Source organism: Microcaecilia unicolor, chromosome 8, assembly GCF_901765095.1.
Source record: "Microcaecilia unicolor chromosome 8, aMicUni1.1, whole genome shotgun sequence".
NCBI lineage: Eukaryota > Metazoa > Chordata > Amphibia > Gymnophiona > Siphonopidae > Microcaecilia > Microcaecilia unicolor.
In genome coordinates, this window is record NC_044038.1 from 81,749,562 (window position 1) to 81,764,470 (window position 14,909).

The 14,909-nt window shown below is 47.7% G+C and overlaps 1 protein-coding gene across 1 annotated transcript in view; it reads left to right on the top strand.

Moving 5' to 3' along the window:
• Positions 1 to 1,016: 1,016 nt before the first annotated feature.
• The window catches only part of LOC115476706 (sialic acid-binding Ig-like lectin 9), a 264,554-nt gene continuing 250,661 nt past the window's right edge, over positions 1,017 to 14,909 (top strand). The window contains exons 1-2 of the mRNA XM_030213238.1: positions 1,017 to 1,313; positions 1,788 to 2,135. Coding sequence (XP_030069098.1) covers positions 1,271 to 1,313; positions 1,788 to 2,135 — 391 coding nt within the window. The 5' untranslated portion in view covers positions 1,017 to 1,270. The remainder of the gene's footprint in view (positions 1,314 to 1,787; positions 2,136 to 14,909) is intronic.

Below are 14,909 nucleotides of genomic sequence, written 5' to 3' on the forward strand. Positions count from 1 at the left end.
GAGGGGTGCAGAAGAGCACCCACATGCCCAGGGGAGAGAGCTAGAAGGACCAATAGGGACAAAACTTGAGACCAGGTAGTACAAATGGTCCTAGAGGGCAGTCCTCGATTACAGAGAAAGATCATATCCAGATGACGCATCAGGACATAGTGTAGACAAAGGAGCCAAGCTTGGCTGAGAAAGAGAGGAGGAGGTCCTTGTAGGAGATTATACCACTAGTAACAAGCTTTATATAAATAAGCAGGAGTGACTGCAGTACATGTGACTACATTACACACAATGCATTTGCTCATATGTAGTGAAGTGAGAATAACAGTAAAAGCATTAAACATATTTTAGGGCTGCACTGTAAAACTAGTGTAAGGCTGCAGGGGGACAGAACAGGCGCATCCCAAGTTGCTCTTGCCCCCTGTCTGATCGCATTGTAAAAAATGGCAGCTGTGACTTCCTGCGGTTGCCTTGCAAGATTGCCAGGGAAGGTCACGGCCACCATCTGAGCAGCAGTGACTTGCCAAATCTGAAACCAAAATTCAGTTCGCTTCTAACCGCTTTTCAGATGCTCCGCTCTTCACAGTTCTCTCCTTTCAACACTTCTCTCACCCAAGGCCTCCATTGGTCTTCTTCACTGCCAAGCTCCTTTGGAGACCTCACTACCATGGCTCCTCCCCTCCTCCTTAAGGTTCCGACTTTTCCCCCTTCTCTGGACTCCTTCCAAGGTCTTCCATTCCTACATTTCATTCTCCAGCTTTTCTCCCTTCCGGACAGCTCCCGTTTCCAGCCTTTCTTTACCGCTCCTTGTTTCACACAAGACCCAATACCCCCAGGCACTCTCACAGACAGACCCTGGCCTGTAGAAACCCAGGATCCGCCCCTTCCTTCTTCATGAGCGTCCTGTTACCAAGGGAACTAGGGCGAAGGGCGGGAAGTCTCACAGACCCTGCAGTAGCCCAAGCCCCGCCCCTGCTTCCCCAGAGCTTCCGGTTACCAAGGGAACCAGAGCAAATGGTGAGCTGGCAGCAAGTCTGGGAGCCGGTTGGCCCCGCGCTGAATTTTCCTTCCTAAAGCCTGGGCTGGGGCGGTTCCGACTGCGCTTTCAGTTCCGGTCGGTGCTACCCAGGGCCAGGGGTCCCGGGCCCAGAAGAGACAATCAGCCGATAGACAGGCGGCCGCAATCTGTGAATCTGCGACGGTTTTTGGAGCTGAAGGATAGCTGCCCTCATGTTTTTCTTTTAACAGTTTCACTGCAAGGAAAATTAGTTTCTTGCAGAGCATGTCGAGAGCAGGGCTGTTTCTGTTGATCGTGTTATGGGAAGGTAAGAGTGAGACTGACACACTGTAGTAGTAGTAATTGAAAGATACACAGTGAAAGTGAGAATAATAAATAGAAAAAGCTGCTGCAGTGTGAGGAGTCTGCTATAGGTGTATTTTTCTCCCACTGTTCCGTGTTACATTCCCCATCTTGTGTCCTTCATCAGGGTCTCGTTTCATTAGGTGAGAAAAGGACGCCGTAATAGCACATGGGGCTAGGAAGCTAGAATCCACCAGTGATCCATTTGTCCTTATGAGAAGATAAGGAACACAGATCAGATAATCTCATGTTGAGATTTGAAATGCAAATTATTAAAACATTTGAAAGAACTTTAAATAGAAATGTTGTTTTTGGAATCTGGTAAACTTGTCTTTGATAACTTCCTTTTGTAATATGACTGTGATGTTTTGGGTTTAAGCCTAAATGAAACTAAAATTCACTTTGATATTATGTACACTAAATGTGTCTGCTTCTGCAGGTTCTGTCTACCAAATAATGACAGCAGAGGGGGACATACAAGAGCAGCGGGAGCTGTGTGCCATTATCCCATGCAAATTTGATTTCCCATCAACTGTAACATTAGGAGATAATCCTCGTACATACTGGTTCAAGGAAGCAGCTACTACCCGAACAACTAATAATGACTGCAAAGAAGAGTCTGAGAATACCAGAGATTTCTTCTCTCTCTTGGGAGGCTTAGAGAAACACAACTGCACCCTCAGGATCAGTGATGCCAATGAGGAGAAAGATGGAAGATATTTCTTCAGGACTGACGGAAAATTTCTGTACATATTCTTCAAAATCAAACCTTTTGTGAATGTAATAGGTAAGTGTTGGAAATAAAATGTAAAATCTACATTATCAGATTATCAGCTGCAAGCCTCCATTTATTACATGTCCACATACACATGTCCTGTGTAGTCTCTGCCAGAGAAAGAAAAGGCTGGTCATTTATATATTTTCTAAACAAACAGCTGTAGTTTTTAATTAAAGCAATACAAAATAATTTATTCTAGTTAGCTTTGATTATATGTTTGATAAATGGTTTATTCTATATTTTATTGTGTGGGTTAATTGCTGTTGAGGGTAAGCCACCTTGAGTTTGTTTTATGATTATGCAACTTTAATACAAAAATAAAATCATACAAGTTATAAACCAGCTGCATTAGAGGCCAACCAAATTTTGGTTTTGGTTTCAGAAATGAAACTGGCCTAAAATCCGTATTTGACCTTGTTTAAGCTGTGTCCCTCTCCCTCTCCAAGGAGGAGCCATGTCTTCTGTCTGTCTATCTCTCTCTTTTTCCCTGAACAGGAAGAGCTGTCCCTCCCTTCTCCCACCCCCCCAACAATAGGAGGAGCCCACTTGTTAGCCTGCTCCCTGCCTACCTTAAACCCTGATGGTCTAGTGGCCTAACCAGGCTAGGAGGATCCCCAGTTGCTCCTGCCTCTGCTGTCTCCGCTGTCAAAATGAGATCTTCAGCAGCAGTCTTGCGAGACTGCTGCTGAAGGTCACGGCAATCATTTTGAGATTCAGCCAACATAGGCAGGAGTAATTCACAGTTGCTCCTGCCTATGCCGTCTCCAATCTTAGCAGCCATTTTGACAGCAGGGACAGAAGCGACTGGGGATCGCTCCTGCCCCAATTAGGCCACTAGTACACCAGGTTTAAGATAGGCCCTGGGGGGGGGGGGGGGGGGGGGAGAGGGCTCTGTCTGGTTGCAGGGAGAAGGGAGTGAGTACTGTTTGGAGGTTAGGGGTGGGGTGTGAGGCTGGTTTTGTCCGCAGGCTGCTAATTTTGGCCACAGATTCGGTTTCAGTTGAAACTGAATAAGCTGGTTTCAGACGATCTGCAGATCCTTAGAATTCTTTCCTTCCCCACACAAGCATATGGCAGTCTGATTGTGATTGATGTTCTGCTATTGGTCTCTCAGAGGTTGATATTTCATATCAATATGCCGATTGCAAGAGTTAACTTTCTCATTTTTGTGAAGTTGGGCACCTTAGTTTGTCTTCTGTGTCGACTCAGATGTTCATCAGCAATTGTCTTAAATAGATTGCACCTTGGCCCACTTAAATCCTGATTTTTGTATAGCATCTTGAGGTAGAAATTTGAGCATCCAGATTGAGATGTTCACTGTCGCCCCCCCCCCCCCCCCGTTTGTTATACAAGGCTCTGCCAAATGCAGAGCGTTTTGTAAAATATGTATAAGGACGCCAGCAAATCTACATATATTTGCCAGTACACACTCTGGCAGCAGCCATTTCACAAATCTACACGTGCACAAAAAGAACATCATTTGGCATCTTCCACCTATAGATGGCTGGCAATTATACTTGGAAGTGCCAATTTCCAACACCTTCATGCATGAGTGTTAATAAATGTACATATAGTATATGCTTGAATATAAACCTATCCGAATATAAGCTGAGATAACAAATTCCCCTTAAAAAAGGGGGAAAACTGTTAACTCGATTATAAATCAGACATTATATTCAAGTGTTTCTCTCCTCCCCTTCCCTGTTGTGTTTTGCATTTTTCCCTGTCCCCTGTGGTGTGCAGCATTTTTACCCTTACCTTCCTCCCTCCTTCTCTTTTTCCACCCCTACCCCAACTCCCACTATTTCTCTTCTCCTTCCCCCCCTCCACCGTGGTGACCGGAATGTCTTCCTCCACACCACTACCCACTGTGTCTGGAATTTTTTCTTCCACTCTGCGGTGACCAGCTGTTCTGCTTTAGTTTCTTTTGAGTATATCTCTGTCAGACATAGACTATAGAGGCGGTCAAAGGTTATTAAATAAACTTTATTCAAGTAAGTAAATCATAAACCATGCATTACCGCTAGAGGTGACAACACCTCCTGTCAGAGGCTGGGAATTCCCGATGCAGCCAAAAAGAGAGAGTCTCAATGGGCACAAGGGGCCTAGGCAACATGTCTGTTCCTAGTTGAGACTTCTCCCTGTTTACTTTTAACTCCCAGCTTTTATACTGACCAATAAATATGATCTCATTCAATTGAATAAGACTGACGTGTAGTTAAGGAGTGACAGTTTTTTAATGCATCCCCAGGAACTGGTCAGGTTTCCAGAGATTCATGTGAAACAACATCCTTAGCCTTAAACATGTTGTCATTTTCCGAGGACAAGCAGGCTGCTTGTTCTCACATGTGGGTCGACGTCCACGTCGGCCTGGGAATTGGCATTTTGCAAGCAAAATATTTAAAAACTAGTAAAAAAGGCCCGTTTCTGACACAAATGAAACGGGCGCTAGCAAGGTTTTCCTCGGAGTGTGTATGTTTGAGAGAGAGTGTGTGTGAGAGATGGAGTGTATGTGTCAGAGAGAGGCATATTTTCAAAGCACTTTGGAAGGCTAAGTTCCATAGGTTTCTATGGAACTTTGGGAGGCTAAGTGCTTTGAAAATGAGCCTGAGAGTGTGTGTGTATTTGTGTGAGAGACAGAGTGTCTGTGTGTGTGAGACTTTGTGTGTGTGACAGAGAGATAGAGTGTGTCAGAGAGTGTATGTGAGAGACAGTGAGTGAGTGTGTGCCCCCACCCCCCCTCTTGCAGGGTCCCCCTCCCCACCCCCACCTCTCTGGTCTCAGGACTCCCTCTCCCCTGCCCCCCCTCCAACTATCCATGTCCAGCGACCCCCCCCCCCCCCGGCGCATCAAACCTCCTCGCCACCCGCAGCTGCCACTGGTAACGGTGTCCGGCCACTGCTGCTTCTCCTGTTGAGCAGCAGCATCCACTACAAAAAGAAAAAAAGCCATAAATGTTTTAAACCTGAAACGCGGCACCGTAGACAGCCATCAGGCATTGGCTGTCGGCTCTGCAGCCGCTCCTCCTCTCGCCTCTCAAGTCGCTGCGCTCTTCTGAGGTCTCACTCCAGGGGCAGTGACATGGAGGTGAGAGGAGCAGCGGCTGCAGAGCCAACAGCCAATGCCTGATGGCTGTCCACGGTGCCGCGTTTCAGGTTTAAAAACATTTATGGCTTTTTTTTCTTTTTGTAGCAGCTGCTGTAGCTCAACAAGAGAAGCAGCAGCGGCCGGACAGTGTTACCAGTGGCAGCTGCGGGTGGCGAGGGGGTTGATGTGCTTCGGGGGGAGGAGGGGGGTGTTTGATGTGCTGGGGGTGGGTGCTTGGGTGATGCGCGGAAGGGGTGTTTGAACGGCGCACTCACAGCTGATTCCCAGGCAGGGGGAGGAGTAGGGAAACACGCGGAGCAAGTTGCTCCACGTGTTTCCCTATTTCTCCTCCTGCCTGGGAATCAGCTGTGAGTGACGTCAGCCTGGCTACTGAGCCTAACTCAGCAACTTCAGGAGCCACGGACACAGGCAGCTACTTTAGAATGTTGGAGGTGAGAATTATTATATAGGAAGTCTTGCTAGAGTCTTCTGGTGCGCGTGCAGTGTGCACTGCACATGCGCGCACCGATTTCCCGCCCATTGCGTGAACGCGTTCCTCAGTTATTTTTTCTCTGTGTTGAGGTGCGGTCGAGTTTTTTTCTCCGCTCCTCTCAGGCCCGGGAAAGAGTCTTATTCGTTTTGTGGTTTGCCTTATTTTCTTTTCCTTTTCTTTGAAATTTTACAGTTTAAAAAAAAAATAAAGTTCCCGTAGTTTTCTTTATTTTTGTCCTTTTAAAGTTTCCTTTGTTTTTCGACGCCGCCAGCTTAGGCCGTGCTGTCGGGTGGTTGTTCCCTTCTTTTCATGCCCTTTTTTCTTTTAACAGTCACAATCGCGTCTTTTGATTTCACTGCTGCCGTTTCTCCTTCCATGTCATTGAAGACACCCAGCGGCTTCAAATATTGTACTCGGTGCAACCGGACCATCTCAGGTACCAATACCCATGCCTGGTGTATCCAGTGCCTTGGGCCCGACCATAGCCCAGCCGCTTGTAGTCTGTGTCTTCATATGAAGAAACGGACCCAAGCGTCTCGAGAAGCCCAACGAGAGAAGCTTTTTGGAGCTCGGTCCGGTCCTTCGACGTCAGCATCGACATCGGTACATAGGTTGTTGGCGTTGACATCGAAAGGAGCATCGACGTCGGGGAGAGAGGTAATGGCTGCTGAGAGACCAACTCATGCTGGGAGCAGCGAGGCATCGAGTGGGTCTCCACCTGCCTCGAGGCCTCCTGTTATGCAGGTCCCCCAGGACCAACCTTCGTCAGACTCGGCCCCGAGGAGGCGTGAGTATTCCACGTCCTCATTGGTATCGAGAAGTCTCGATGATGGGCATTAAGCGAAGGCGAAGAAGCACCGTCATCGTTCTCCTTTGACACACGGTGCCGGGAGCTCCGAGGCGTCGAGGGATTCGGCACCTGAGAAGTGTTGGCGCCGAGAGGATCACTCCTCCTCTATTCAGGAGGTGCCGATGCGTCGGTCTCCTGGCAGCCTAGTACCTATTCCCAAGCCTCAACAGATTCTGCAACTGGCTCCTTTACCGACCCCGCAGCCTTGTCCGACGGTGGCTCTCGACGAGCGCATCAGGGCACTGCTTCCAGAACTTCTGGAAGGATTGCTGCGCCAGTCTGCTTCGGTGTCGGGGGTGCTTACGCCTTCCATACGATCTGCTGTAGCGGCATCTGGCCCTTCGCCTGTGGTGAGGTCCCCAACCTCGGTGCTGCCTGCGGCATCGGTGTCAGCTGCCACCCAGGTCGACTCCCTCCTTCTCTTTTTCCACCCTTACCCCAACTATCACCACCCCCACCATTTCTCTCCTCCTTCCCCACCCCCCCTCCACCGTGGTGACCGGAATGTCTTCCTCCACACCACTACCCACTGTGTCTGGAATTTTTTCTTCCACTCTGCGGTGACCAGCTGTTCTGCTTTAGTTTCTTTTGAGTATATCTCTGTCAGACATACCGCCTTATTTTCAAAAGAGAAAGACGCCCATATTTCGACCCAAATCAGGAGATGGGTGTCTTTCTCCCATGGGCGCCCAAATCGGTATAATCGAATGCCCATTTTGGGCGTCTTCAACTGCAATCTGTCACGGAAACGGCCAATCATAAACTATACATTACCGCTAGAGGTGACAACACCTCCCGTCAGAGGCTGGGAATTCCTGATGCAGCCAAACAGAGAGAGTCTTAGTGGGCACAAGGGGCCTAGGCAACACGTCTGTTCCTAGTTGAGACTTTTCCCTGTGTCGGAGGCGTGGTGAAGGCGGGACTGGGGCGTGTTTATCGGCTGAGGAGAGATGGGCGTCCTCGGCCGATAATCGAAAAAAGAAGGGCATTTTTAGTGCGAATTTGGGTCATTTTTTTTGGACCCTTTTTTTTCATGAACAAGTCCTAAAAAAGTGCCCTAAATGACCAGATGACCACCGGAGGGAATCAGGGATGACCACCCCTGACTCCCCCAGTGGTCACTAACCCCCTCCCACCCAAAAAAAACAACTTTAAAAACTTTTTTTTTCCAGCCCGTATGCCAGCCTCAAATGTCATACCCAGCTCCATCACAGCAGTATGCAGGTCCCTGGAGCAGTTTTAGTGGGTGCATGCACTTCAGGCAGGCAGACCCAGGCCCCCCCCCCCCACCTGTTACACTTGTGGTGGTAAATGGGAGCCCTCCAAACCGCCCCCAAAACCCACTGTACCCACATCTAGGTGCCCCCCTTCAGCCATAAGTGCTATGGTAATGGTGTAGAGTTGTGGGCAGTGGGTTTTGGGGGGATTTGGGGGGCTCAGCACCCAAGGGAAGGGAGCTATGGACTTCAGAGGTAGTTAACTTTTTTTTTTTAATTGTTACAAGTGCCCCCTAGGGTGCCCGGTTGGTGCCCTGGCATGTGAGGGGGGCCAGTGCACTACGAATCCTGGCCCCTCCCATGACCCAATGCCTTGGATTTGTTCATTTTTGAGCTGGCGCCTTCAGTTTCCATTATCGCTGATTATCAATAGAAATCAAACAAAATAAAACATGGAAAAGAAAATAAGATGATACCTTTTTTATTGGACATAACTTAATACATTTCTTGATTAGCTTTCGAAGGTTGCCCTTCTTCTACGTTCTTCTACACACTCCTCTACATTATCGCTGAAAAACGATACCGCCCAGCTCAAATCCGCACAAATCTGATGCATTTGGCTGGCACAAACCGTATTATCGGGAAAAAGATGGACGCCCATTTTTTTCGAAAATACGGTTTGTCCCGCCCCTTCACGTACCCGTTCTCGGAGATAGACGCCCATGGAGATGGGCGTTCGCGTTCGATTATGCCCCTCATAGACTATAGAGGCGGTCAAAGGTTATTAAATAAACTAGTAACGAATCGGAGAAAAATTTTCTTCACTTAATGTGTAATTAAACGCTGGAATTCGTTGCCAGAGAATGTGGTAAAGACGGTTAGCTTAGCGGAGTTTAAAAAAAGGTTTGGACGGCTTCCTAAAGGAAAAGTCCATAGACCGTTATTAAATGGACTTTGGGAAAATCCGCTATTTCTGGGATAAGCAGTATAAAATATTTTGTATATTTTTGGGATCTTGCCGGGTATTTGTGACCTGGATTGGCCACTGTTGGAAACAGGATGCTGGGCTCGATGGACCTTTGGTTTTTACCAGTATGGCAATACTTATGTACTTATAAAACATACATTACCGTTTGAGGTGACAACATCTCCCGTCAGAGGCTGGGAATTCCCGATGCAGCCAAATAGAGAGAGTCTCAGCGGGCACAAGGGGCCTAGGCAACACGTCTGTTCCTAGTTGAGACTTCTCCCTGTTTACCTTTAACTCCCAGCTTTTATACTGACCAATAAACATGATCTCATTCAATTGAATAAGACTGATGTGTAGTTAAGGAGTGACAGTTTCTTAATGCATCTCCAGGAACTGGCCAGGTTTCCAGAGATTCATGTGAAACATCATCCTTTGCCCCAAACATGTTGTCATTCCATTTAGTACAAATTACTTCATTTAATATGGTAATGCTATCAATTCCTGTCCTGAGAGTCCATTACTTTCAAGAGAGCATTAAATATCCATATGGGAGTTTATTATGTAATTTCAAGAGAATATTAACTATGATATCATTACTTCATTATGTGCTTTCAAGAAACATTAAATATGATAACAACACTTAGGCAGAACTCATTATGTACTTTCAAGGAAACATTAAATATGATATCAATACTTAGGGAGAACTCAATGAGGCATATTTTCAAAGCACTTAGCCTTCCAAAGTTCCATAGGTTTCTATGGAACTTTGGAAGGCTAAGTGCTTTGAAAATGTGCCTCAGTGTCAAGTACAAACTTTTCCATTACACCAGCATGTCTTTTTTCCACTTCCCCCTCTACCCCTGTTGCGGTGCCAGGATTTGTTTTCCTCTGCCCTAAGGTGACTGGTGTTTCTTATTTGCACAACCCCAACCCCCCTTTCCCGGTGACTGGAATGCCTTCCTGTACCCCTGATCACCGTCATTTTTAATTCTTACCTCTTCGAGACTGTTGGAGAGGGCAGGAGTTGGTAGGCCTTGAGCATCTACAGGCAGGTTTGCTGGAGTCCCGCAAAGCTTGCCTGTGTCTCACTATTTTAAATGTAGTAGTGAAACAGCACCCCCCACTGGCAGGACTTAGGTGGAGGACTCCTGCTGTGCTTAGATGGAACAGTGACAGCAAGGTAGGGTACAATAAAAATAGAATTGATTCATAGGTAAATAAGCCTGGGATAATGACCATTCAAGCATCCACCCCAATAAAAGCCAAAGTGAAGAAATAGGTCTTTAGTCCTGTTTTTATGTTTAAATCATTTTTATTAACAAGAAACCAAATATACACATATGCCACAGCGCTGGCCGGCCACTGTGGAAACGAATATACATACATTTTCTTATTTATCTGCTAACAGCTTAATCTACCCCTCATCCCCCCCTCTCCCATCACCCCACCCTTCCCTTCCCTCTCTCCCTCCCCCTTTCCCCCTAGTAACTCCCCCCATATCAGTCCGCAGGACAGTTTGTGAACTATCAATTCTTCATAGTGTCTGAGGGTTGGCCTGATCGCCCAATACTCCAGTTCAGTTTGTGGAGTATCCTCTGTTTGAACAGTGGTTGAAGTGTGTCGTTCTCCGTGAGGTTCTCTATTCCATACAACTCAAGCTGTAATAGCTCAATCATTTTAGATCTCCACAAATCTTTGGTGGAAGCCTGGGTTTCCCTCCAGTTGAGCAGAATCACCTTCTTCCCTATTAGCAGTGCCTTTTTCAAGAACCCTATGTATCCTGCAGGGATAGGCTTTGTTATGGTGTAAATGTCAAATAGAATCAGTGGGTTATCAGTCACTTCTCTTTTCCAGACATGCCCCACTTCTGTCAAAATGTGTGCCCAGAACTGTCGTATTTGCGGGCAAGTCCAGAACAGGTGGCCCAAAGTGGCCAATTCAGCCCCACATTTAAGACATGTTTCTGATCCAAATCCCACTCTCTGTGCTCGGATAGGTGCTATATATACCCGCATAGCAAACTTATACTGCTGTTCCCAATGTGTATAAAGGGCAATCTGTGCAGAATGGAGAGCAAGAAACTCTGGAGCATATCACCCATAAATTCAACCTCTAATTCTTGTGACCAGCTCCTCGCTATTTTACGGTAGTCTATGTCCTCAGTTGTGTCCAAGAGGTGCCGATGATGAAAACGTAGTGGGACCACGTTCTGGGATCCCAAGGTGAGCGCTGTAGATAGAACATCTTGTACATCCTCACTTAAATTTACTGCTCCCAACGAATGCGCATAATGCTGCACCTGTGCGTACGCATACTGGTCTGACAGTTGCAGTCCATGCTCTCTTTGTAATTCCTCAAAGGGTTTGATCTGCCCTTCCTTGTTCAACAACTGATAGAGATAATAAATCCCTTTTTGTCTCCAAGTAACAAATGTCTTTGCTGAGGTTCCATCAGGGAAGTCTGGATTTAGGTTCAATGAGACAAAGGGAGTAGCAGCCGCTGAGAAGCTATGTCTCCGACACAGCCATCGCCACGTTGCTCGCACTGGGCGCACAAACTAGTTCAGTGGGGCCTGTCCAGCCAATCTCTGGTTGTTGGAATGCATCAAACAGCTTAAGTGTACCTCAGGTGTGATGGAGGCTTCTAACTGCGTGTTTGTAAATTGCTGACTTCCCGCAAGCCAGTCTCTCACATGCCTCATATTACAGGAGATAGTTAAATGCCTAATGCTAAGTAACCCCATGCCCCCATGTGTCTTAGGTTTACATAATACAGTCAGAGGGAGCCGGGGCCGCTTGTTGTTCCACAGAAATGCCCGCAACATTGCTTGTAGCACCCTCTCCTCTCTCCCCCGCAGGTACAGTGGCAGCATTTGAAACCTGTAGAGCCACTTGGGTGCTATCATCATGTTAAATAAAGCTATTCGTCCCGCCAAGGAGAGAGGACAGGACCCCCAGATCCCCAGTAGGCGCCTAGTTTCTGATAGCAATGGCATTACATTTAATTCATACAGTGTGGACAGATTGACCGGCACTTCTACCCCAAAATACTTCAGTTGGCCCTCCGCCCACTTAAAGGGAAGGGTGCCACCCAACCTAGCCTGGTTATGTCCGAAATTGGGAGTGCCAGAGACTTAGAAAAATTCAAACCGAACCCCGAGAGCCCTCCATATTGCTTTATTTCCTCTAATAACCGGATCACCGATGTCCGTGGGTCATCGACCAGCACTAACAGATCATCCGTGTATGCCAACAGTTTCACCTCTCCATTTCCGACTCTCAGTCCTCGGATTCCCGGTGCCGCCCGGATCATACACAATAAAGGCTCCAAGGATATCAGAAAGAGCAAGGGGGACAATGGGTACCCCTGCCTCGTTCCCCGTCTTATCAGAAATTCTTTGGTTCTTACCCCATTTACCAGCAGTTTTGCCCGGGGATCCGAGTATAACATCTGCACTGCCCTCAAAAACCAACCCTGCAATCCAATCCATTCTAGCGTTTCAAACATAAATGTCCACAGCACCCTGTCGAATGCACGTTCGGCGTCCAAACTTATCACTAATCCCGAGGGGGCCTTCGCAGGTGCTTCCATCACTGCCGCTATCAATTTCCTGACATTTAGCACAGATTGTCTATTAGATTGTAAGCTCTTTGAGCAGGGACTGTCTTTCTTCTATGTTTGTGCAGCGCTGCGTACGCCTTGTAGCGCTATAGAAATGCTAAATAGTAGTAATAGTAGTAGTAATTGCTGGCCCTTGACGAATCCCACTTGCTCTTCCCCAGTTTTGGAGGACAGCATCAGCGCTATCCGCTCTGCCAACACCTGTGACAATATCTTGACATCTACGTTGATCAATGAAATGGGCCTGTAGGCTGCCAGCTCTGTCAGATTTCTATTCGGCTTTGGGAGCAAACAAATCAGCTTCGTTGGTGTATCTGGGGAGTTGCCCTCTTTCAGTCGCCTCCTCGTACATCCCTATCAGGGGCCCCACTACCTGCATTTTTAACATTTAAAAAAACTCCCCAAAAAACCATCCGGGCCCGGTGCTGAGTGCATCTTTATAGCTTGGATTGCTTTCAGAACCTCCTTCGCATTTAAAGGAGCGTCCATCAACCCTAGCTGGGCCTCCGTTAACTCTGGCATTCTCGACTGTCTCAGATATTCTAGAATCTTTCCCCGTATGTCCGTCTCTGAACTCTCGCCTGCATACAGTTCCTCAAAGTGTTCCCGAAATATCTCCGCTATACCCTCCGGTCTAGATACGCATGTTCCAGCTTTGTTACGCAGCATCGTCACAGAATGTGACTTTCTAGCTTCTTTAACCAGACATGCCATTAAGCCTCCCGGCCGGTCTTCATACCTCTCAAGATTGTACTTTCGCCTCACCGTCGCCCTCTCATATCTCTCCTGAAGCAATCTGTTAAGTTCTATCCTAACCTGTATTAGAGACTCGAACCGGGACAGAGTAGGGTGCTCAGCGTATCTCCGCCTTAACAATCTTACTTTCTTCTCCAGTTCTACTACCTTTTGGGTTATCCTACGATTCCTCTGGCTTACATACGCAATCACCTCACCGCGCATAACCGCTTTCGCTGTAGACCAAAAGAGACACGGCTGTGCCACGTGTTTGCTGTTAAATGTTACAAAGTCTTCCCACTTGCTAGCGAGATACGTGGCAAATTCAGTGGAGTCATGTAAATACACCGGGAATCACCAACTGCCCGGTTCTCGATAGTAAGGCAATGGTTCTAAGTCTACCCAGATTAAAGCGTGGTCAGAGACCTCTTCAGGGCCAATCATTGCATTCAAAACTTGGGGGAACAGCCCCTGCGACACAAAAATGTAGTCTATCCGGGACTGGGTTTGGTGAGCCCTCGAGGTATGCGAGTAATCCCGCTCTTCCTCATGTAGCACCCTCCAAGGGTCCACCAAACCCAGAGCTCCACAAAAACCTTCCAACAATCCGGGTGCAGGAACCCCCCCCCCTCTACTCCGTCCCTCTGATCTGTCCAACCGTGGGTCCATAACCTGGTTCATGTCTCCCGCTACTATTATGGGATCAGTTCCATGTCCCTGACACTCCGCAAATAATTTTGCAAAACATTTTTCCCCCCCTGCCTGTGGGGCATAAACCGCCATCAGCAACTTCGTCTGACCTTTTAAATTTAATTGTACCCCCACATAATGCCCCTCGTTATCTGCAAACAAGAATTTTGCCCCAGTTGCCGCTGATTTATGTAATAAGATAGCCACATCCCCTCGCCTTCCAACAGCTGATGAGCAGAACACCCGTCCTACCCAGTGCCGCTTCAACTTTTGGTGTTCTGCTAAGGACAGCCTAGTCTGTATACATGCGATTCCTGCTTTATGTCTCTTCAATACTCCCAATATTTTTGTCCTTTTGACCGGGGATGAAATCCCACCCACATTCCAAAATATTAATCTTGTTCCGCCTCCAGGCAGACTAGCCATTGCTCCCTGGCAAGTTAACTGGAATACCTATTCTCTTATCTGTTCTCCGCGTGGAGCCCAGCCTCCCCCCGCGGATCGTCTTTCCTAGTGTATTTCCTTGCTTCATGTTAACTCTAGTCTCCACCTGCCCAGCCACCCTCTTCTCTGTGTGCCTCGTCGTCCCCTCACCTTCATTTTGTCAGTGTCCCCGCCTTCTGGATCCCACCCCCTCTGGTCCTGACCCGTTCCCTCCCCTGCCAACTACCTTCTCCTCCCACCCCTCCCTGCCCCCTGCCCTTTTTAACCAAACCCATTATGAACATATGGGTATAGAGGGCTTCCCGCGCTCCCGGGCCCCGGCTCCAACAATAATCAAACTCCCCTCAACACTAACTTTATTCCCTTGAATTGTCATATCAGACCCCCTGCTTACCAAGGAGAGCTGTCCCCCCTTGTGTCTTTTTGGTGCCTCCCCATCCCCGTCCCCTCCAGAACACAATAAACATTACACAAACCCTGCAGCGCTATGAATCTGCACTCACATCTGGGCTCCCTGGTCAACTGCTCTCCATGTCCCATGGATACTCTGTTCAGTCATTTCCAATGGAGTCCCGTTCCTGCCGCTCCAACTTTTGCACATACTTCTGCGCTTCATCATGTGTTCACAGAGCTCTCCATTGGTCTTTGTCTTTAACTTTTAGCACCGCCCGATAGA